Source organism: Ostrea edulis, chromosome 4, assembly GCF_947568905.1.
Source record: "Ostrea edulis chromosome 4, xbOstEdul1.1, whole genome shotgun sequence".
Taxonomy (NCBI): domain Eukaryota; kingdom Metazoa; phylum Mollusca; class Bivalvia; order Ostreida; family Ostreidae; genus Ostrea; species Ostrea edulis.
In genome coordinates this window covers 78,484,931-78,503,656 of record NC_079167.1, presented here as the reverse complement: position 1 = coordinate 78,503,656, position 18,726 = coordinate 78,484,931, and the positions used below count along the sequence as shown (strand labels likewise).

The following is an 18,726-nucleotide window of genomic DNA, read 5'->3' as shown; positions in this document are numbered from 1 at the left end:
TGTGCAGACAAAATATGTCCCCAAATACTTTTATTTGACATCTACATTAATCATCAAGGTCAAGGGTCATCAGAAATGGTACGTGGTACACTCTCTCATCATGGTATACCCACATACCAAATATCAATGACCTATGTCAAAAGACGAAAAAAGGAATGGTTCCGACAAACTTTGCATGAGAAGAGGAAGAAGAAGAAACGGAAGATTCCATACTAAAACAAGATGTCCTCATCTGGAAAAGGGGAAACAATCCAGTTATTTTTGTGCATGCTCCCACATTGATAAAATTGGAGGATCCTTGTAACCAAGTAAATATTTGGGTAGAGAAAAACCACTTCTAGCATCACAAGTCGGGGCGTGTTCACACTACGCTATTAATTCTGAAGATAAGAGGATCGATATTCTACATATAAGTTTGGTGTCAATTTGTAATATATCAGCCTGGTGGCAAACGTGACTTATTTATCTAAATGTTGTACGCAGTGTCGTATGTATCAATGCCATTTATTCTGAATTTTGTTACTATCAGGAATAAACTATCCAACAACATCCAATGAAATTCTGACATCACAGATAATACAATCCAACCTTACTCCAGGTACGTTTGTTTGAATGTAAAATAGATTAACTTAACAAGATCATTCTGTTTTAAACATTTATTCAACATACTGTATAATTTATGGAATCTAGGATTAAATTTTCAAACAGCACAACCATTGACAGTACGGTAAAATAACATGTCATGCAACATTGTAAAGCTGAGAGCTGAGAATGTTTGATATTCTAAAACATCTTCAGTATTGTAACCATGTTTTCCTCATATTTGAAGCTTCTCTTAGATATGGAATACATGTACAATGACGTATTCTACAATAGACACCACGTAGTATTGTAATATAATACTTATACTGTGTTTATACTGTAGTAGTCTCTGTATTAAGAATCCTTCACGGTAATTGTATTTAAGTAAAACTTCTTTATGCCAAAGCTAAAAATGTTGCCTTCAATAAAGCTAGTTCTTTGCCAAAACAACAGAAAACCAGTTTGCTTCCATAATCATCATTTATTTGAAATGACGATATTCAAGCATCGTATATAAATACTAGGAGGCCAATCCGAACATGTATTGTATAAAACAAACCAATAGGCCCCAAAACTGGGCAGATCACTTACATTGTGTACATGTTTCCTCCCAATATAAAAATGATAAAAAAGGCCAAAAAAAGGTGGCCAATGACGACATTCAGGCATCGTATGAAAATACTAGGAGGCCAATCGGAACAAATATTGCATAAAACAAGCCACCTAGGCTATAAACCAAGGTAGATCACATATATTATGTACTTTTTGCCTCCCAGTATAAAAATGATAAAACAAAGGCAAAAAGGTGGCCAAAATTATGTCACTAACAATGTGTTATACAAGTAACAAGGTATAAAACCCGAATTGAAGGCTAAATACACAAATCAAAAGTAATGGAAAACACCCCAGTCATGCGACACATATAACATTCCAAACCATATACAAAACTGTACCGTTAGAGTTCCAAATTACTGCTCGCCCATTCGCATTGGCAACTATACTTTGCGTGTGGGTACCCAACATTTCTGTTTTCGTCGCCCACTTGGCGAACGTAATTATTCGATCAACATTTTTCTTTCTGTACAATTCGAGTTCTAATATAAACGGAGTTCAATTTCTAGTTTAAATTTTACCACTTTGCGATACATTCCTAGGTTATCAAATCTTCCAAAACGTAAACCAGAAGAATTTGAATAACGTAACGGTTACGCCAGACAGATAGTCTTGAACCTTTTAGCATTTTTTTTCGATAAGAAAACTTTGACATGGGTCAAGACAACCAAAATTACCTCTGAACAAAACTAATAGAAGAGCACTGAAAAGCTATATATGAAGTACCGACACCAGATGAATAAAGGTGTTCAATAAAATTTGCTAAAATAATTAAAGGGACTGGGAAGACAATGCTAAGACTGAAAGATTAATCATATTGAATTAATAATTTCCAACTTCTAGCATAAGCAATACTTTTGCTGGCGAAAGAGATCTACCTAACAGCATTAACGAGTCACTATTTCAATGTTTATTAACTCGGGTGGAATATATGTTGGTTCCAGGTCCATCTATGGGGCCTTGAGGCGTACTTCCTGAAATTTAAATTGAGATAAACTGTCAGTAATTGCATTCTCTTTCCCCGGAATATGTTCAACTTTGAAATGAATGTTTTTGCATATACACACCACCACTAGCCTTCTAACAAGACACATACTTGTAGGTTAAATTGAAGACTGACTGTTTATAAATGTTTATACTGTTTATAACACAGGTTATTGCAGAGTTATATGTAAGAAATAACAAATATTTGTTTACCAGAATATCATCCCACGTCTCAAATGATAAAACTATGGGAAACAATCTTTGACAGCTATTTGCAAATCACACAGAGAAGGAGGTCACTCAAAAGCAAACCACCGTGAACCCAAAACGCCTGCAATACTTAATGACCCAGCTGCATCAGTGTATAACTTCAAATGATCTGAAGATATGAAATTATCATCCTTGAGGATACATTTGTTATTGAAATTCTCAATGAACAATAACCAAGCGTTAATGTCTAGCCGGGCTTCCTTGTTAAGTCGGACTTTATAGTGTTGAGGTTTAGGTTTACCCAAACTAAGATCTGTTAAACGTCGCAAAAATGCTCTCCCAGATGTAATAACGGAAGTTGCAAAATTCAGTAAACCTAGGAGCGATCTCATACTAACACTTTTTTCTTTGTAAAATATTGTAAATTATTACGAATTTTCTCAATTTTTTTCAATGCACAATCTTGATTCGTTAACCTCTGAATCAATCTCAATGCCATCAATGATAATGGCCGTGGATGGTAAAACAGTCTTTTTTTCATATTTGATTCGAACACCAATTTTAGCACACATGGAAATTAATCGATTCAAATCCCTTTCATAATTGGTAGAACCTTTTTCATCAATAAAAACAATCATCTGTCATATGAGACACCCCACCTACTTGAAATTTACTACACCTGACCCACTGCAGGGCACAACTAAAAGTTTCAAAATTTCTACAACTACTTCTAAACCCAATGGGTAGACATTTATCAGAATGAAACATGTCTTCCCAGCAAATTTCACACAATGTTTAGTAACTAGGGTGTATGGGAATTATGCGAAACGCATAAGACTGTGTTTCTTTTCAAACCTTTTAACTAATTATATTACCAAAAAGATGGTATCATATTGAACTTTATCTGCCTCATCTAGAATGAGATTTAAGAGAATATTGTAAAGGAAAACACAAGTAATGAATTAAGCGGAATTTCCCAGGAGTAGATTTTGGCACAACGCCTAATAGAGAACACACTATCTCAGGAAAAGCCTTGTAGATATGGTTGAAGGAGAGGAGGAGCATGGCTGACCATTGTTTTCCTTCTGTGGCTTACTGACAGAGCAAAAATTACCAGAACCTTGAGAAGACTTTGAAATTGTTGAGGTCCTAACCATGAGCTCCCCTAGAGGCTGTTATCATGGCAGATAGCTAAATTATCTCAATTTTCTAATAATTCTCGTCATAATACCGCCAAGCCATATCGCCATTAGCAGCATGAATCTGACGGATGGTAGTCATGTATTTCATCAAGTGAGATTAAATATACTGACACAAAAATCATAAAATGCATTCGTCCATTGTCTTAATGGGATCTTTTTACTCCCTTCTGATGCAGAGATACCTTTTTTTCCTGAAAATCTGGAGGTTAAAATGTGAAGTTAAATAAAAAAAAAATGTCATTTTTGTTTTCTTTTACTATCTTGGGAGGAGTTGCTCCCTAAGGTATACCTGCAGAAAGAGACAAGGGAACAACATTTATTAACGAATTCTTGTCACATGTGGATAGGGACTCGCCTCCAAACAACTGATCTAGATATATTAAGAATGGTGACTGGGTTGTTTCCTTACTCAAAATGAAACCATTGTCACCATTAACCAGTTGACTACCTAGGTTCCGGTACTGAAGAGCGTGATCTTCTTTCTGGTGGAGAATGTGTCAGTGGAAGTCCCGAATCTACACTGAGGGAGGGCATACTTCAGATCAAGGACCCACTTGGTGTAACTATTATAGTGTTGGGTGGGTTAATTGTAAATTTTCAATGAGATTCTGTTTCTTTGAAATAGCATCTGCCAATATGTCATAATCAATGTTCGTAGTAACCATAGTAGAATTTCCTTTTGAGACATGGGTGATGGCGGACATTGTCCTCTGTGAATTTTCAATTATTATTGATCTTTGTGGTCTGGATTCGATGTAAAACAAAAAAAGGAGAAACCCAAGAATACATAATAGTTAATCCTCAGATAAACTGACAAACTCTGAGACCTAAATAGATGTACATGAAGGTCAAAGGTAGGGGTGGTCAATGCATTTCCATGGGTTTTTGTTTTGTTTTCCTTTTCAATGAGAAATCGTAATGAATAATATGGAAAATACATGTCTAACTGTCATGATATCAAGGAGATCCAAATATTATAGGAATGATTTTGGATCTTTGGCCTACATACCGATTGGTCAATGCAAGAAATCTGTTTGATCAAGATATCCTCCAAGATGAACAAAAAAACCAACAAGAATCTGATCAATTGATCAAACATAATGGGTTTACAAAACCCAAAAATTGTACTTTAACAAAATTGAACCTTTTACAAGAATATATCACAATGTTAAGAAAACGGGTACGATATTCAAGATCGAACAGAGACCGTAGCAGAATTATCTCCAGAAATGTAGATATAACTCAGGTAATAGAGAATTGTCAACTTGCTGTGGCCTTCAATTCGACATTTAGATATATCGACGACGTGTTCTCTATTAACAATGATAACTTTAATTCATATGTCGATTCGATATATCCCTGTGAGCTCGAAATAAAAAGATACCACAGAGTCGTCCACTTCTGCTTCATACTTAGATATTTTATTGAAAGTAGACATTAACGGTAAACTGACAACTCAACTGTATGACAAACGTGATTATTTCAGCTTTCCCATATTTATGTAGCAATATCCCATTATTACCTGCATATGGTGTTTATATCTCTCAACTGATTCGATACGCAAGAGCTTGTTCTACACATAATCAGTTTTTATACGCCCGTCTTAAGACGGGACGTATTATGGTATGGCGTTCATGTCCGTCCGTCTGTCTGTCTGTCCGTCCGTCCGTCTGTTAGCTTTTTCGTGTCCGACCCGTAACTTAAATACTACAAGGCCTAGAATCATCAAACTTTGTCTGTAGATACATCTTGGGTAGAAGATGTGTCGCACACTAAAACCAGGTCACTGTGAATTTTCATTAAGAAGATATGGCCATATATGGCAAAAACTTGTCCGGCTCATAACTTGAAAACTATTAGACCTAGAATCACCAAAATTGGTCAACTAATGCATCTTAGGTAGAAGGTGTGTCGCATCCTACGTTAAGGTCACTGTGACATTTAATTAAGGTGATATAAAAATGTTTTAATGGGTACAATCTATACTGTTAACAATATGTGACGGGGGTATCATGTGCCGTGGCGGTGCACTTTATTAAATCGAGGCAAGCTACGGACAGGGTTTTCAACAGTCTCGATCGAAATCAGCATTTCGTAAATTATATGGTGGTTATAACAATCTAGTTCGTCAATACAGCCTATCATTGGATCAAATGCTGCTTGATGTGTTTCGTACCAATTCTTAGGCCGTTCTTGGCACACTGAATTTGACTACGGATAAGATAAGTCCGTTTACCTGATAAGGATATAGGGATCACAGCGGGTGTGACCGGTCGACAGGGGATTCTTATTCATCCCAGACACCTGATTCCACCTCTGGTGTATCCAGGGGTCCGTGGTTGCCCAACTATCTATTTTGTATTGCTTGTAAGAGTTATGAGATTGATCACTGTTCGTTATCTTCACCTTTCATTAAGATGATGGTTTTTCATCAACAAATTGTTCAGTTCAACCACTTACTCATTATAGGAACCAATCCTTTTCGTCCAAAAAATGTGTCCTATAATTACGAATTTCGCTTCACATCACATCAACAAATAATTTGCATAACTGACGATATCTCTAAATACTGTTCTAATTGGTTTACCCATGTCCAAGTCATTTCCTCCAATCTGAATAAAAACAATGCCGGAAGCCATCGCAAAAGTCGAAAGTTGTGCACCCCTGGCCACCCGACACACTAATAACAGAATACCAGTGCTAAGGTAATGGATTACAAAACAAATCCATGTAGAAGGAAGATAACTAGCGCAGAAAAATAGCAGCCACTCTCTACATGGCACAACGAATTATGAAGATGCTATACACTGATTGGTCCCGTATGTGATACTTATTAACATCCTACTCGACATAAAAAGTACGAGGGACCCAAGAAGGTTAATCAAATAAGTGTAATTAATCAAACAAGAACTTTATTTAAGATAATTTACTACCATATTTTTTTTTTTTGAGAATACGCTTCATTCAAGATTTCCTTCTGAAAAATTTAGTCAGATTATCTGTGTAGTTTGGTTATTTATATCGATACAATTACATGCAATTGATTTGATTGAGCAATCGATTTTAAGAATTAGTTTATATCATGTACATCAACGATATTCCAAGTCATGTACTTTGCGATATTGTTCAAATCTGATTGGATGAAATGTTATAAGAGTTAATAGGACTTACCGGTAAAAATAATTTGTTAAATTTATTTTGTGATAGAATCTGTTGATTTGCTGAAAATATTCACGTACTGATTGTATTCATAGATAATTCGGTGCATGAATATATTGGTGGGGGATAACACGTCCAGGTCACTTGATTCCACTACATGTGTATCCGGAAGTTCGTGTTTGTCCTATTCTTAATGTTGCATTTTATGGGATTTATGAGATTAATCAATGTACGTTATCTTCAATTTCTTCTTGTATTATTTGTTGGGACGTGTCCAAAGTACACACAACGTCATCCATCCACAGGTAACAGATCAAAAGCTGTGACTAGTTCTACCTGTAATTTATCAATATCGGCCGCAGGAACGACGACTTATCCGCAGTTGTGTTAGAAAATACGAATGGGGAAATGAGAAATCACTTTTTATTGTTTCGGAACAAAAATTCCTTACCAATATCATGCATAAAGGTTAAGAATAAAATGTTTCTAAAATATAAGTTTTGATTAGTAGCATAAATATGTTTCATTTTTATTCATTATTGAATAAGTTTGTTTTACTGTAGTGCTCCCCGGCAGTATGCAAAATATAGAAACAACACATCGTGCGATTCCAGATATCAGTTAGATTAATGAATTGATGAAAACAAAAATTGTCTTGGTTTGAATATGTCAAAGCTGTATACATTTCTACATATGTATATTGGTTGTTGCTCTGTTTAAAATCCGCGACTTGCAAATCAGAGTTGGCGACATGCACAGTATATTCACCACTCAAGCAATTATACACTGTACTGCCGCTGTGGTCTAGAGGTTAGAGCGTTCGCCCCGCATGCGGAAGGTCGTTCAAATCCCGGTCGCGACAAACCTAATTTGTTAAAAAAGGTAGTGACAGTTCCACCGCCAAACGCTCGGTATCAGGTGTGAATGTCTTTAGAGCAATTGTCTTATAAGCATCTGTGGACGGTGTTGCAAAAATCTGAGACTTGAGGTTTGTTGGTCGTTTTTAGATTCTCAGTTCGCACTGATGGAATAGGTAGGAGTTTTATCAAAAATAGGTCAGAATTCGCAAAATACTAAGGTCTTATCATAAAGAACATATAATCCTGCCTTAAATAGTTCAGGATATATTGATTAGTTAAGATTTTTAAAAATATCAAACATCAAGGTAAAATGATCAAACACCATGTTGTACAAGGTTTTGTCATAAAGAATCAATATACAAAATAAAAGATCCACCTAAAATAGTTGGGAATATATCTAATAGGCTATGATTTCTTGTCAAACTTCAAGTTCAAGGTCAGTAGGTGAACGATCATGATATGAAATAAAAGGTCTTCTCCTAAGAAATACGTATGCAAGATACAGCAGATCTATCTTAAATACTTCAAGACGTATTGTTAAGGTTACATTGTCATTAAAAGTAGGCCAAATCTCAAGGACAAGGTCACAAGATCACATACTGTTGTATCATATGAAAATTCCGTTCATAAGAAATGTACAGGCATATACAAAATATGAAAGTCCTAGCTTAAATAGTGCAAGAGATATTTTTGAAGATTTCCCCATACATTGGCATGTAACACTTTGGTCCCCCATTGTATCCACACCCTATTCCCGTGGACCTTGAATTGCACAAACGTGTGTCAGAACAAACCCTTAATGTAGCGCAGCAGATTTTAATAGCAAAAGGCAATTAAACAATTAACAAGATTTATTTAACAATTGGTAATTGAAAGAAAATAGTTACAATAGTAATGTGTTAACTTACGGTAGTTGAACAATAAATCCAAACGGAATCTATACACAAAAATGACAATTCCAAAATCGTAGTTCCCGGTATAGCAATCCAAAGAATAGAAAGTGTCTAACAAGATCTTTTTATGAGAAGAATTTATGTATATGTATATATATATATATATATATATATATATATATATATATATAATACGAATGAAATTTCTAGTACAATCTTTAAAGACAAAGATGTAACCATTACGTACTATTTCTACTAAAAATAAAATGTGTTGTGATCTAGAACAATCTAGGTCGCAGGTGTCACATAAATTATAAACATCACTTCCCCAGAACAATCTAGTTCAATTTAGTGCAAAACAAGCAATACAAAACACGTGCATCAACTGTATGTTAGCAAACATGTAAATGTGAACTTTTCTGGGCCAGTGGTTTTTGAGAAGATTTTTAAAAATGTCCCTATATACTCGAATGTAAAACTTTAGCCCCCTATCGCGGCCCTATCCTACCCCAATGGTCCAAATTTTGAACATACTTGAATCTGCACCATGTCAGGAAGCTGTGTGCAAATTTCAGCTTTTCTGGCCCAGTGTTGTTTTTTTAGAAGATTTTAAAAGATTTTGCCTATATATTCGCACGTAAAAATTTGATCCCTTATTGTGGCTCCACCCTATAGCTACCCTCGGGGACCATGATTTTAACATCACGTTGTCAGATGGCTATCGTGTAAATTTCAACATTTCCTGGGCCAGTATTTCTTCTGAAGAATTTTAAATGTTGCATTTTCGTGATTATCTACTCTTCGAAGGAGACATGATCCTTCATTTGAGTGCACTTGAAACTGGCTCTCTGGTTCTGAAAAAAGAAGAAAATGTGAAAAGTTTTAAGACAATTAACAGACAAAAATACGGACATACGACCGACAACGGGTGATCAGAGTAGCCCACTTGAGATTTCAATTCAGGTGAACTAAATATGAAGTTAAATTCTTATTGATACCGTATAAGTTTTACATTATGACCCCTGGGTCGAGGCCTCTGCTGGTGGACTGTTAGTCCCCGAGGGTCTCTACAGCCCAGTAGCTAAGTACTTCGTTACTAGCTTGAAAATACGGATGTATATTTAATTGCTGTTATAAAATTTAGAAATTCATTTCAAAATTAAGGATTATCTCCCTCATGCATAGCTCTTATCCTTCGACGAATTTGACTCCACTTTTTTGGCACACTGTTTTCCCTATAATAGCTCTAAAACTTCATTGCTATTTCGGATTTCAAACATTTCGGTTGAGCATCACTGAAGCGACGTTATTTGTCGAAATGCGCATCTGATGCATCAAAATCGGTACCCTATAATTTTACATTCTTTTGTTACATTAATCAATACATTAAATTTATGTTTTGAATAAAACCGGCTAACAAAATAAAATTCCATAACCACATCTGAACAGTGGACACTGCATTTAAATACAATGTCATAGGACAAAAACTGTTGTAGAGTATATATTTTGGTATGATCTTTATTATCCGGTTTTTTTTTTTAAATCTACTTTCAATGAGAAAAAAACACCTAACCAAACGATTTGTACCTACGCCTGCATCTTGAAGAAAGGTATGAAATTCTGACTGTTAAGAAGGGGAAGTGCCATGAGGTTCCCTTCAGTGAACTAATGGATAATAGTAGTAATGTTGCGACGGCGAGGGTCTGAAAAATATGCTTTCCCTGTGTCCACACACATTTAAATGACAAGATGTACTTAAGGTACTTCCCCATACCACATCTTACTATTGAAAAACCTAAAGATTTCCATCAACATCTGCATGTATGTGGTCGAGGATGTATGTTGACCGAATTCCCGAAGAAAATTATATTTAGCGGCCTTTCCCAGAGTACAGCCACTTCTAGAAATAAAACACATCACCTTAAAACAAGCATTGTCAATACACATACATTTTTAGGCACTGTCAATATTTAAACGATAGAAATATGTTTATTTCATATGAATTGAAGAAAATGTACTGCATTTGACTGTTTTCAATATTTTTTTATCTACTGAACCATGCTCTTGGTTTAAAAGTGATGCACGCACAGTGGTCAAATTTTGACTAATCATAGCCTACCATATCCGGAAAATTGTGTTTTCAAAAAACCTTTAGATTTTTTAAACATTTCAATGTGTTTTACCTTTACACTCCAGCAATCGTTATTCATAAGAAGTAGATAGGGTATCGGATAATTTGATAGCCTAATGACCCCCTCTAGGATAAAAACCTTTTAAAAAACGCATAGTGGAAAATGGTGTCTAAAATTCCTATCTCTGCAAACATATATCAATCATCATTTACATTACTAAATTACCATTTCAAGAAATATTACAGGGTGGTTTTTGAAAAACAGTTTAAAATATTAAAGCTTCAAATAGCTAAACACCATATACGGTACCAATTTTGATGCACCAGATGCGCATTTTGACAAATAATGTCTCTTCAGTGATGCTCAACCGAAATGTTTGAAATCCGAAATAGCAATGAAGTTTTTGTGCCCATCAATACTCACTTGTCCGAAATGTTTTCCACTGGTACCGGATAAGCGGACAAACGTAAGTGTTGACCACTGGGATCTTCAACAAAAATAGGCAATTCTTACTACTAGTTGTTGAGATTCACTTATTGAATATCTGAAACCCCAATAAACTTCTTAGACACTGTTTTGTACAAGGAAGTTGTATTTTTTAAACTCCGTAAATTCGATGACAGCTTCCTTCACTCCTGTCCTTACTATGCGCTCCATTGTCCTTGTAACTTCACGTTGACGCCCTCGCATTTTTGCATCTCCGCTCAGAATGCGAAAAGGTGTGTGGTCTGGTCAGAACATGATGGGAGCTGGGAAAGAAAAATGTTTGAAGTGACGAGATTTCATACTTTATCATGTATTACAAAACAAAAAAAATGCTACTTAATTCTGCAGAATATCCCAATTGCTGAAGAAATCGTTCCTCCTTTCCTTAAAAGCTCAGCGAATATGCGTCCATATGTCCTTTATTAGCGCAATTATTTTACATTGTGACCCTGAAAACATATATACAGACAGCAGTATTGATGGTACATGGGTTTCAACAGTCTCGTTTAAAGGCAAATTTTCGCAAATTCTATGGTTGTTTTAACGATCTAGTTTGCCAATACAACCTATCATCGGGTTAAATGTTGTCTGACGTGTTTCATACTGATTGTTAGACCGTTCTTTGCAAACTGATTTTGACTACGGATAACTACGTTTACCTGATCAAGATATAGGGCTCAAGGCGGGTGTGATCAGTCGACAGGGGACGCTTACTCTTCCTAGGCACCTGACCCACCTCTGGTGTGTCAGGCGTCCGTGTTTTGCCCAACTCTCTATTTTGTATTGCCTATAAGAGTTATGAGATTGATCAATGTTTGTTCTCTTCAAATCTATATATTTTTTAATTTCTAGGGTGAAAAAAATTCTAAGATAAGCTGATTTAAGTGTCTAATGTTGGACAAGATTTTGGAAATTCTGGCATACTATTCCACAACTGTTAGCAGTAAATTGTAAAAGATATTTTAGAATATTGTGTGTTTGCCCTCTGGATATAGAATTAATGACTTGGACTTAATCTTGTAGAGCTACTGATATGTGATGATTGATAGTTATAGTGTATTGGGTCCATATCTCCCAAACGCAGAAGTGATTTATAATTTGGAATAGTCCATGGACCTGATCGCCCCTTTTGAATAGGTATGGTCCAATAGTAAATATCAATTGGGCTCAGGTCCAATAAGAGCCTGCAGTCGAGAAATCAGTCAATCTGATGTGAACAGCTCCAGAAGAAAGAAGGAATAGATAAGCCAAAAATAGAAATAAGAAATAGGTTTGGAGAAAAAGAATAAGCACTAGTGGAAAGAGCTTAAAGAATTGCAGTGGGGTACTGGGTGCAATTATCCTGAATAAGAGTGAGCCACCCTGTACTTTCACTAAGCAATAGGAACTGGGCTCAGAAACACGGTGCAAGTAGCCCAGCCAGCGAACCATCCTCTGTATATAATTAGAAACCCTAGATAAGTAACTCGGAACCAATCAACGCTCGGATAGAAAAATAGAAAAAAAATATGTTAATGATCAATCATTAGCTCAAGTAGAGTAAGAGGTAAATTATAAATACATGACCCCATCTCTTGTAAAGAACCCAGTAACACGTTACAGTAAATTTCGTGAACTATACTGAAATAAAAAAAAAACATCGAAATAATCGGGATTTAAAATATGTAAAACTTTGAAGACAAGAATGATAGTTCTATATCAAACTAGTCGGATAGAGACATCCACCTAAGATGCTGCATTATTTCTGTTGTAGGTGTATAAATATTTCTACTTAGACTAACTTTAGTAGCTCGCTTTTGAAGTTGATATAATTTGTGAAGGCCGTCCTTTTTTCATATTGTCCACATTGCATGAAATATTACACAGCGTCATTAGGTTCTACATTGTAAATGTATGTCAACAGACAGCCATGTATGTAATTTTCAATATGATAACCTAGCTGTTTAGAATGAAATGCAACAAACATAAAGTAAACTCGAAGGGGATATCATACATTTTGGAGTCACTTTAAAACTTTCATTTCCTCATGGACACTAACTTTTGGAAGAAGCGAAACAAAGTTGCAATTCATTACAATCACAGTATAAGACTCTGTTTATGCGCTCGCTGCCGAACATGTTTTAGCCCATATTCTCCAATTGTATAAAAACAACTCAGCATGGACATATCTAAAAACGTTTCTGTCTTTCAATTCTTTTCATAAATGTATAGAAATTTCTTTTTCAATCAATTTTTTTTTATTCTATAAAGAGTAAATGTTATAAACTTCATAATGGTCATTCAATGTCTCAACAATTAGAAATATGACAGCTGTTGATCACATCACTTTGTTAAATTCAATAATAAAACTTCCTCCTTGTTGTTTTAGGAATCTGAATATGCAGACACTTGTCCTTTTCATATCAATGATGATGACTTTGTCTTATGGATATCGTAAGTAAACAATATATGATTTATATATATCGTACAGTTAACGTTCTCGTTCGTACCACGGTCTAGTAAACCAATTAATACACTGTGCTAACACTGAAATCGAAAGAAGGGATATATCTTAGGAAGATATCCCGATAGTGTACAGGTCAGAACACCAATTAGTTTTCTTCATACAAGGGTGGGGGGGTGGGGGGTGGGGGGTGGGGAATTAAATCAAGTGTAACTAGTATTCGTTTGCTCTCATAATAGTATATTAAGATGCAGTGGACATTTTGTAAATTTGCAGCATAATTATTGTTTTACATGCGTTGGAAATAGAAATGTATTTCATTTCGTTTTATAATCAAACTTGACACCGAAATCCTGTCACAATCCTATAAATTCAACACATAATTTAAATTTTGAGTAATTATGACGATACATCTAGTAGGTACATGTAGTATTGGTTGTTTTGTATAGAATTATTTTTTGTGTGAACGTAATTTTGGAAATCAGTTATTATTTCCACCATCAGTTAGCAATAAAATAGGTTTCTTTCAATTAAAGAGATCATCTCTCAGAAAAAGGAGACCGAGCAGGCTACGAAACTACGCGGCTGCGCAGGAGCTGGAACATGTTATCTATACCAATCCAGTAATGCTGTAGATGGAGATATTAACACGTGTACAAGGACAAAAGAAATAGGGTTTACTTCTCCAGATAAACGGACATGGTGGTATGTTGACCTTCAGAACGTACTCAGAATCTACAGCATCAGAATACAGTTCAAAGACTATGGAGAACAATATGGTATTGGTCTTTATTGTTTAATGATTTATGACTTGATCTATAAATGTTTTCATTGTCCTCTAGTGTCCAGTTCACTAAAATAATCTCCTCCTTCTTAACTCTCACTAATAAAATGTTAATGAAATCCGTGATGGTCACCAATTAGAAATTCCTTGAATGTTTCTTAATTTCCTGGCGGCATGCTAAATTCAATCTTCTATTATATGCAGACATATCCTTCCAATTTTTTCTTTCTTTTCAAACATTTAGATTGTACGCCAGTAGTCCATTTTACCAAATTACAGAAACTACTCTACATACAACAAATTCGAAACGTTTTGCAATAGCATTTTTAATAAATAAAAAGGTTTGATTTGTTATAGTTTACAAAGTTATGCAAATTTATTGGATGTGTAATTTGTATATCATTAGTGAAAGTAGTGATAAAAATACAATTCCTTATATGTTTTACATTGAGACGTAAAAATACTAACAATTACAACATTTAAGAAATTTTGCAATTACGTGTAAATGGAGGTCAATAGTAAGATTTTTAATGAATTGATATTGTTTGAAAAATTTAACGTGCTAGTGTTAAAAGTGTATACTAGTATAACGTACATTAATCAATCTCATAAGGAATACAAAGTTAAGAATATGGCAAACCCGGACCCTTAAACACAGAGTTGGGATCAGTTGCCTAGAAGTAAGCATCCCCTGTTGACCGGTTACACCCTTCATCTTGATCAGGTAAACTGATGATCAGTAATCTCGACTGAAATTTGGCTCGGCTGAATATTTGGACTGACACCTTAACCGAATCTCAGAGCAGTCCTTCATAATTTATGTCTGGTTTACATCCAACTTCTGCCTTTTCTAGCAATTAATTTGCACCTAGATGGCGCTTCCACTTGCCTTCGACTCAGGTGAGCTGAAATGACTATAGGAACTTCGGGAGATAACAAAAAATGTGCTATGAAAGTCAGCCTTTGAACGGAAAAAGTGATAGTTTTTATTATGAAAGTTACATTCCTAGACGGTAAGTAATCCAACATTATTAGTGATACAGATTTGGTTTAATGATCAACTAACTTATCTGAAGTGAGAAGCAATGTCACTTAGGTGCACATTTATTGATAGAACTGACCGAAGTTGAATGAATTGTATAGGACTGCTCCGATATTCGGTGAAGGCATCACATTACAGATATCCAGCTAACCGAATCTCGGCCGAGATTAAGTAATCAGTAGTCAACATCAGCATGTGAAGTGGTATGAAACTTTACCCAACGGCAAGTTGTATTGGTAAATTAAATCGTTATAACGACCACAAAATTTGCAAAATGCTGACAACAAACGAGACTTTTGAAACACCGACCCTGTAGTATCAATTTATTGGTCAGTAGCCTGCCTGAATTCAAAAGCTGATTATACGCAGCACAAGCTCTATTTTGTATCAAATCAACTGAGATATATAAACACCATAAACAGGTGATAATGGAATAATCTTCATCAGCTAATGTGATCCGATTACATATGTGAGTCGCAGAGCTAAAGTAATCCTGATTACGTTAATGGTTGGGAATGCACCTGCTAATATACTCCCTTTCCAATGAATCCCACAAGTAGTTGATGATGTAGATATCAACCAATCCACTAAACTATGTTTTGAGACATACTTTGTTTACTACGTTTCTTTTGATTGAGATTCGCATTATAATGGTTGTTATTATTATCATTGATGTTATTGTATAGCCCCGCCCCACCCACCCCCGTTTGCTAGCGGAACACATTTTGGCGAAAAAGAAAGAGTTATATCTCTTACAAATACCGGAGTCGCAATTTGATGCATATATGGCCAGTGAAATTTTGACGGAAAGGTATCTAACCACTAAAATAAGCCAAATTTATCACATCGAGGGAAAAACCCAGCCGCTATAAGGGATTAAGGTTTTCATAGGAATCTTTTTTCCTTTTTTATATACAAATTGTAACATTGATAGCGCTAAAATTACCCATTTCATTTTTATGAAACTTTCAGACATCATTAAACATAACATGAACTTTAATTTGTTTTCGAAAATTTGACGTTTTTTCTAATTCTTAAGACCATTTTGCGCACGCAACTTCTCCAAAATTAATGACGATAGGTAACTAAAACGACTATGGTACACAGTTCAATGTTCAAGCAGCAGTCATACCTCACCGGATAAAACTGACGGACGTCCAACGGATGACAAAATTGTCAATCCGTTCGTCCCCGTTCCTTTGCATTTCGTGCCCGTTTCTCTTTCAGGCCAACACGTTCCTTTGCCTGTGAAGTCCGGTTTATCCAGTGGAAAGTTTTAAGCATGTTAAACAAAACTTGAATTGGACACCACCGGACTATGGATTCCGCATTGTGTATGGTACCTATACGTTGTTATGAGTTTTAGTCGGAACTCAGAATGCAGTGTTTTACCAATTTCTACCCAGAATTATCGTTCCTTACACTTACATATACCTCTGCCAACGTCTCAAAATAAGCAATGCTATTCCACATGTAAATCCACCTTTTTTACGGCTAATAAAACTAAGAACTACTTTATAAAATATCGGGAAAATGTAGGACAAGCAACCATTTGTAGTTTCTCCCCCATTACTATGCATTCTTCATGTACCTATGCATAGGTCTGGTGCAATAGAACAACCCAATATTCGCGTTTCAACCCAAATCAATGCTTCTTGTGTCACAAAAAAGACTTGACATCTTCTCAGTATTTATTTATTTACGTATATTTTTGTAACTGAAGTCGAAACAATACTTTATTTGAGCATACGTGCCATTTTACAAAAAATCTTATAAAACCCTCGAGACCTTGACAAAGGTGTATGTGAGAGCAAGGAACGACAACTCTGGGTAGAGATTGTTACTTGTCCAACGTTAATATCCGGTAGATATGAGACACGGCTGGACTACAACCGAGCATGTGGCGGGTCAACTAATGATGTAATGGACACCAACCGCATGTTTACGAAAAAAACCGCATGACACTGGTGAATAACGGTTGTTAAACATTACAATGTCCACGGGACCTGTGTTGTATAGTAGTCTTTCCTTCTATCAATGCCCCCGACCCCCCCCCCCCCCCCCCCCCCCGAAAAAATAAAGTAGTTTTTCTCCCAGAAAATATTGCTTTATAGTAAATTTTACCCCACGAAAATAGTAGGATTTCCCCCTTTTTATAGCCAAATGACAGCCCCCCCCCCCCTGAAAACGTATTATATAATATATTTATCCCCCTCTTCTCACTCCGATTACATTTACGGCGGATCTTTCCAAGACATATTCTTTCCATTTTGAAATACTTTTATTCTAAATATCCTAAATGGATAGTTCATTTCCGAATTCCCTTGTTTTGCTTCATGCGTTAACAACTTCTCAATAACTGCTGGGCCAATCTTTACCAGTTTGATATGTATCATCTAAATTCATAATAGAAGGCAATGATGAGCCTGAAAGCCTCTACCAAATTGTAAATTCCATGACACCCGAAGCAGGGGCTCCTGTGTTAGGGCGTGACCATATTAGTCATGTAGTGAAAATACATTAATCCTTTAAAAATCTTCTTTATTTTTAGGCAATTTTAAAACAGACATAATGAGTATATAGTAATGATGGGCAAGGAATCCCCTTCCAAAATTGTAAATTTCATGATCCCTGGGGCAGGAGCTGCAATATATAATGCCTGATTGCAGGGGGAGGGTGGCTATAATGCTTGTATAGTTAAAATTCCTTTAGTATTTACAAATTCAAGATATTTCTTTATTCTGAATGAGATTTAACACATACGATAGAAAGACCACAGGTTATCTAACGAAATTGTTTATTTTGTAAACCCCGTTGAAGGGTTTCAAGATGAGCGGGGGTGGGGGGGGGGGGGGGTGGGGGGTGATGATCAAAGTTAATGTTTATGATGCTTAAAATCTTATATTTAGTTCCTTTGATATAAGATGAATACTTAATGATAATCAAGATGCTGTCTACCCGAGCAATGCATTAGTGAAAGACTTTGGAGGGGTTGTCTGAAATTCCATCTATTAATGTGCCAAAAATGTGTTGATATATTGAACACTGGGTGCTTTTTTAAAGAGGTTGGACTGCGCTCTGCCAAATATTTCAATTGTATAGGTTGCGGGGGACTATGCAAATAAGAGCCTTTCAGACAGGTCCATGCAATGGACTCAGGTGACCGTCAAGGCCTGTGGGCCTCTTGTTAATTCAAGATATCGATACGATTAAGACTGCAGAATATCGTTGAACATAAATATTTATTCTGATACATTGTACAAGTGGGCTCACTCTTTCTTTCCCACAAAACACTTTATATATGTATATTCCGTTAAAAAGACAACAGGCCACGACG

The 18,726-nt window shown here is 35.7% G+C and overlaps 1 protein-coding gene across 1 annotated transcript in view; it reads left to right on the top strand.

Moving 5' to 3' along the window:
- The first annotated feature begins 421 nt into the window (after window positions 1-421).
- The window catches only part of LOC125669346 (uncharacterized), a 34,234-nt gene continuing 15,929 nt past the window's right edge, over window positions 422-18,726 (top strand). The window contains exons 1-3 of the mRNA XM_056161480.1: window positions 422-598; window positions 13,489-13,553; window positions 14,100-14,342. Coding sequence (XP_056017455.1) covers window positions 13,499-13,553; window positions 14,100-14,342 — 298 coding nt within the window. The 5' untranslated portion in view covers window positions 422-598; window positions 13,489-13,498. The remainder of the gene's footprint in view (window positions 599-13,488; window positions 13,554-14,099; window positions 14,343-18,726) is intronic.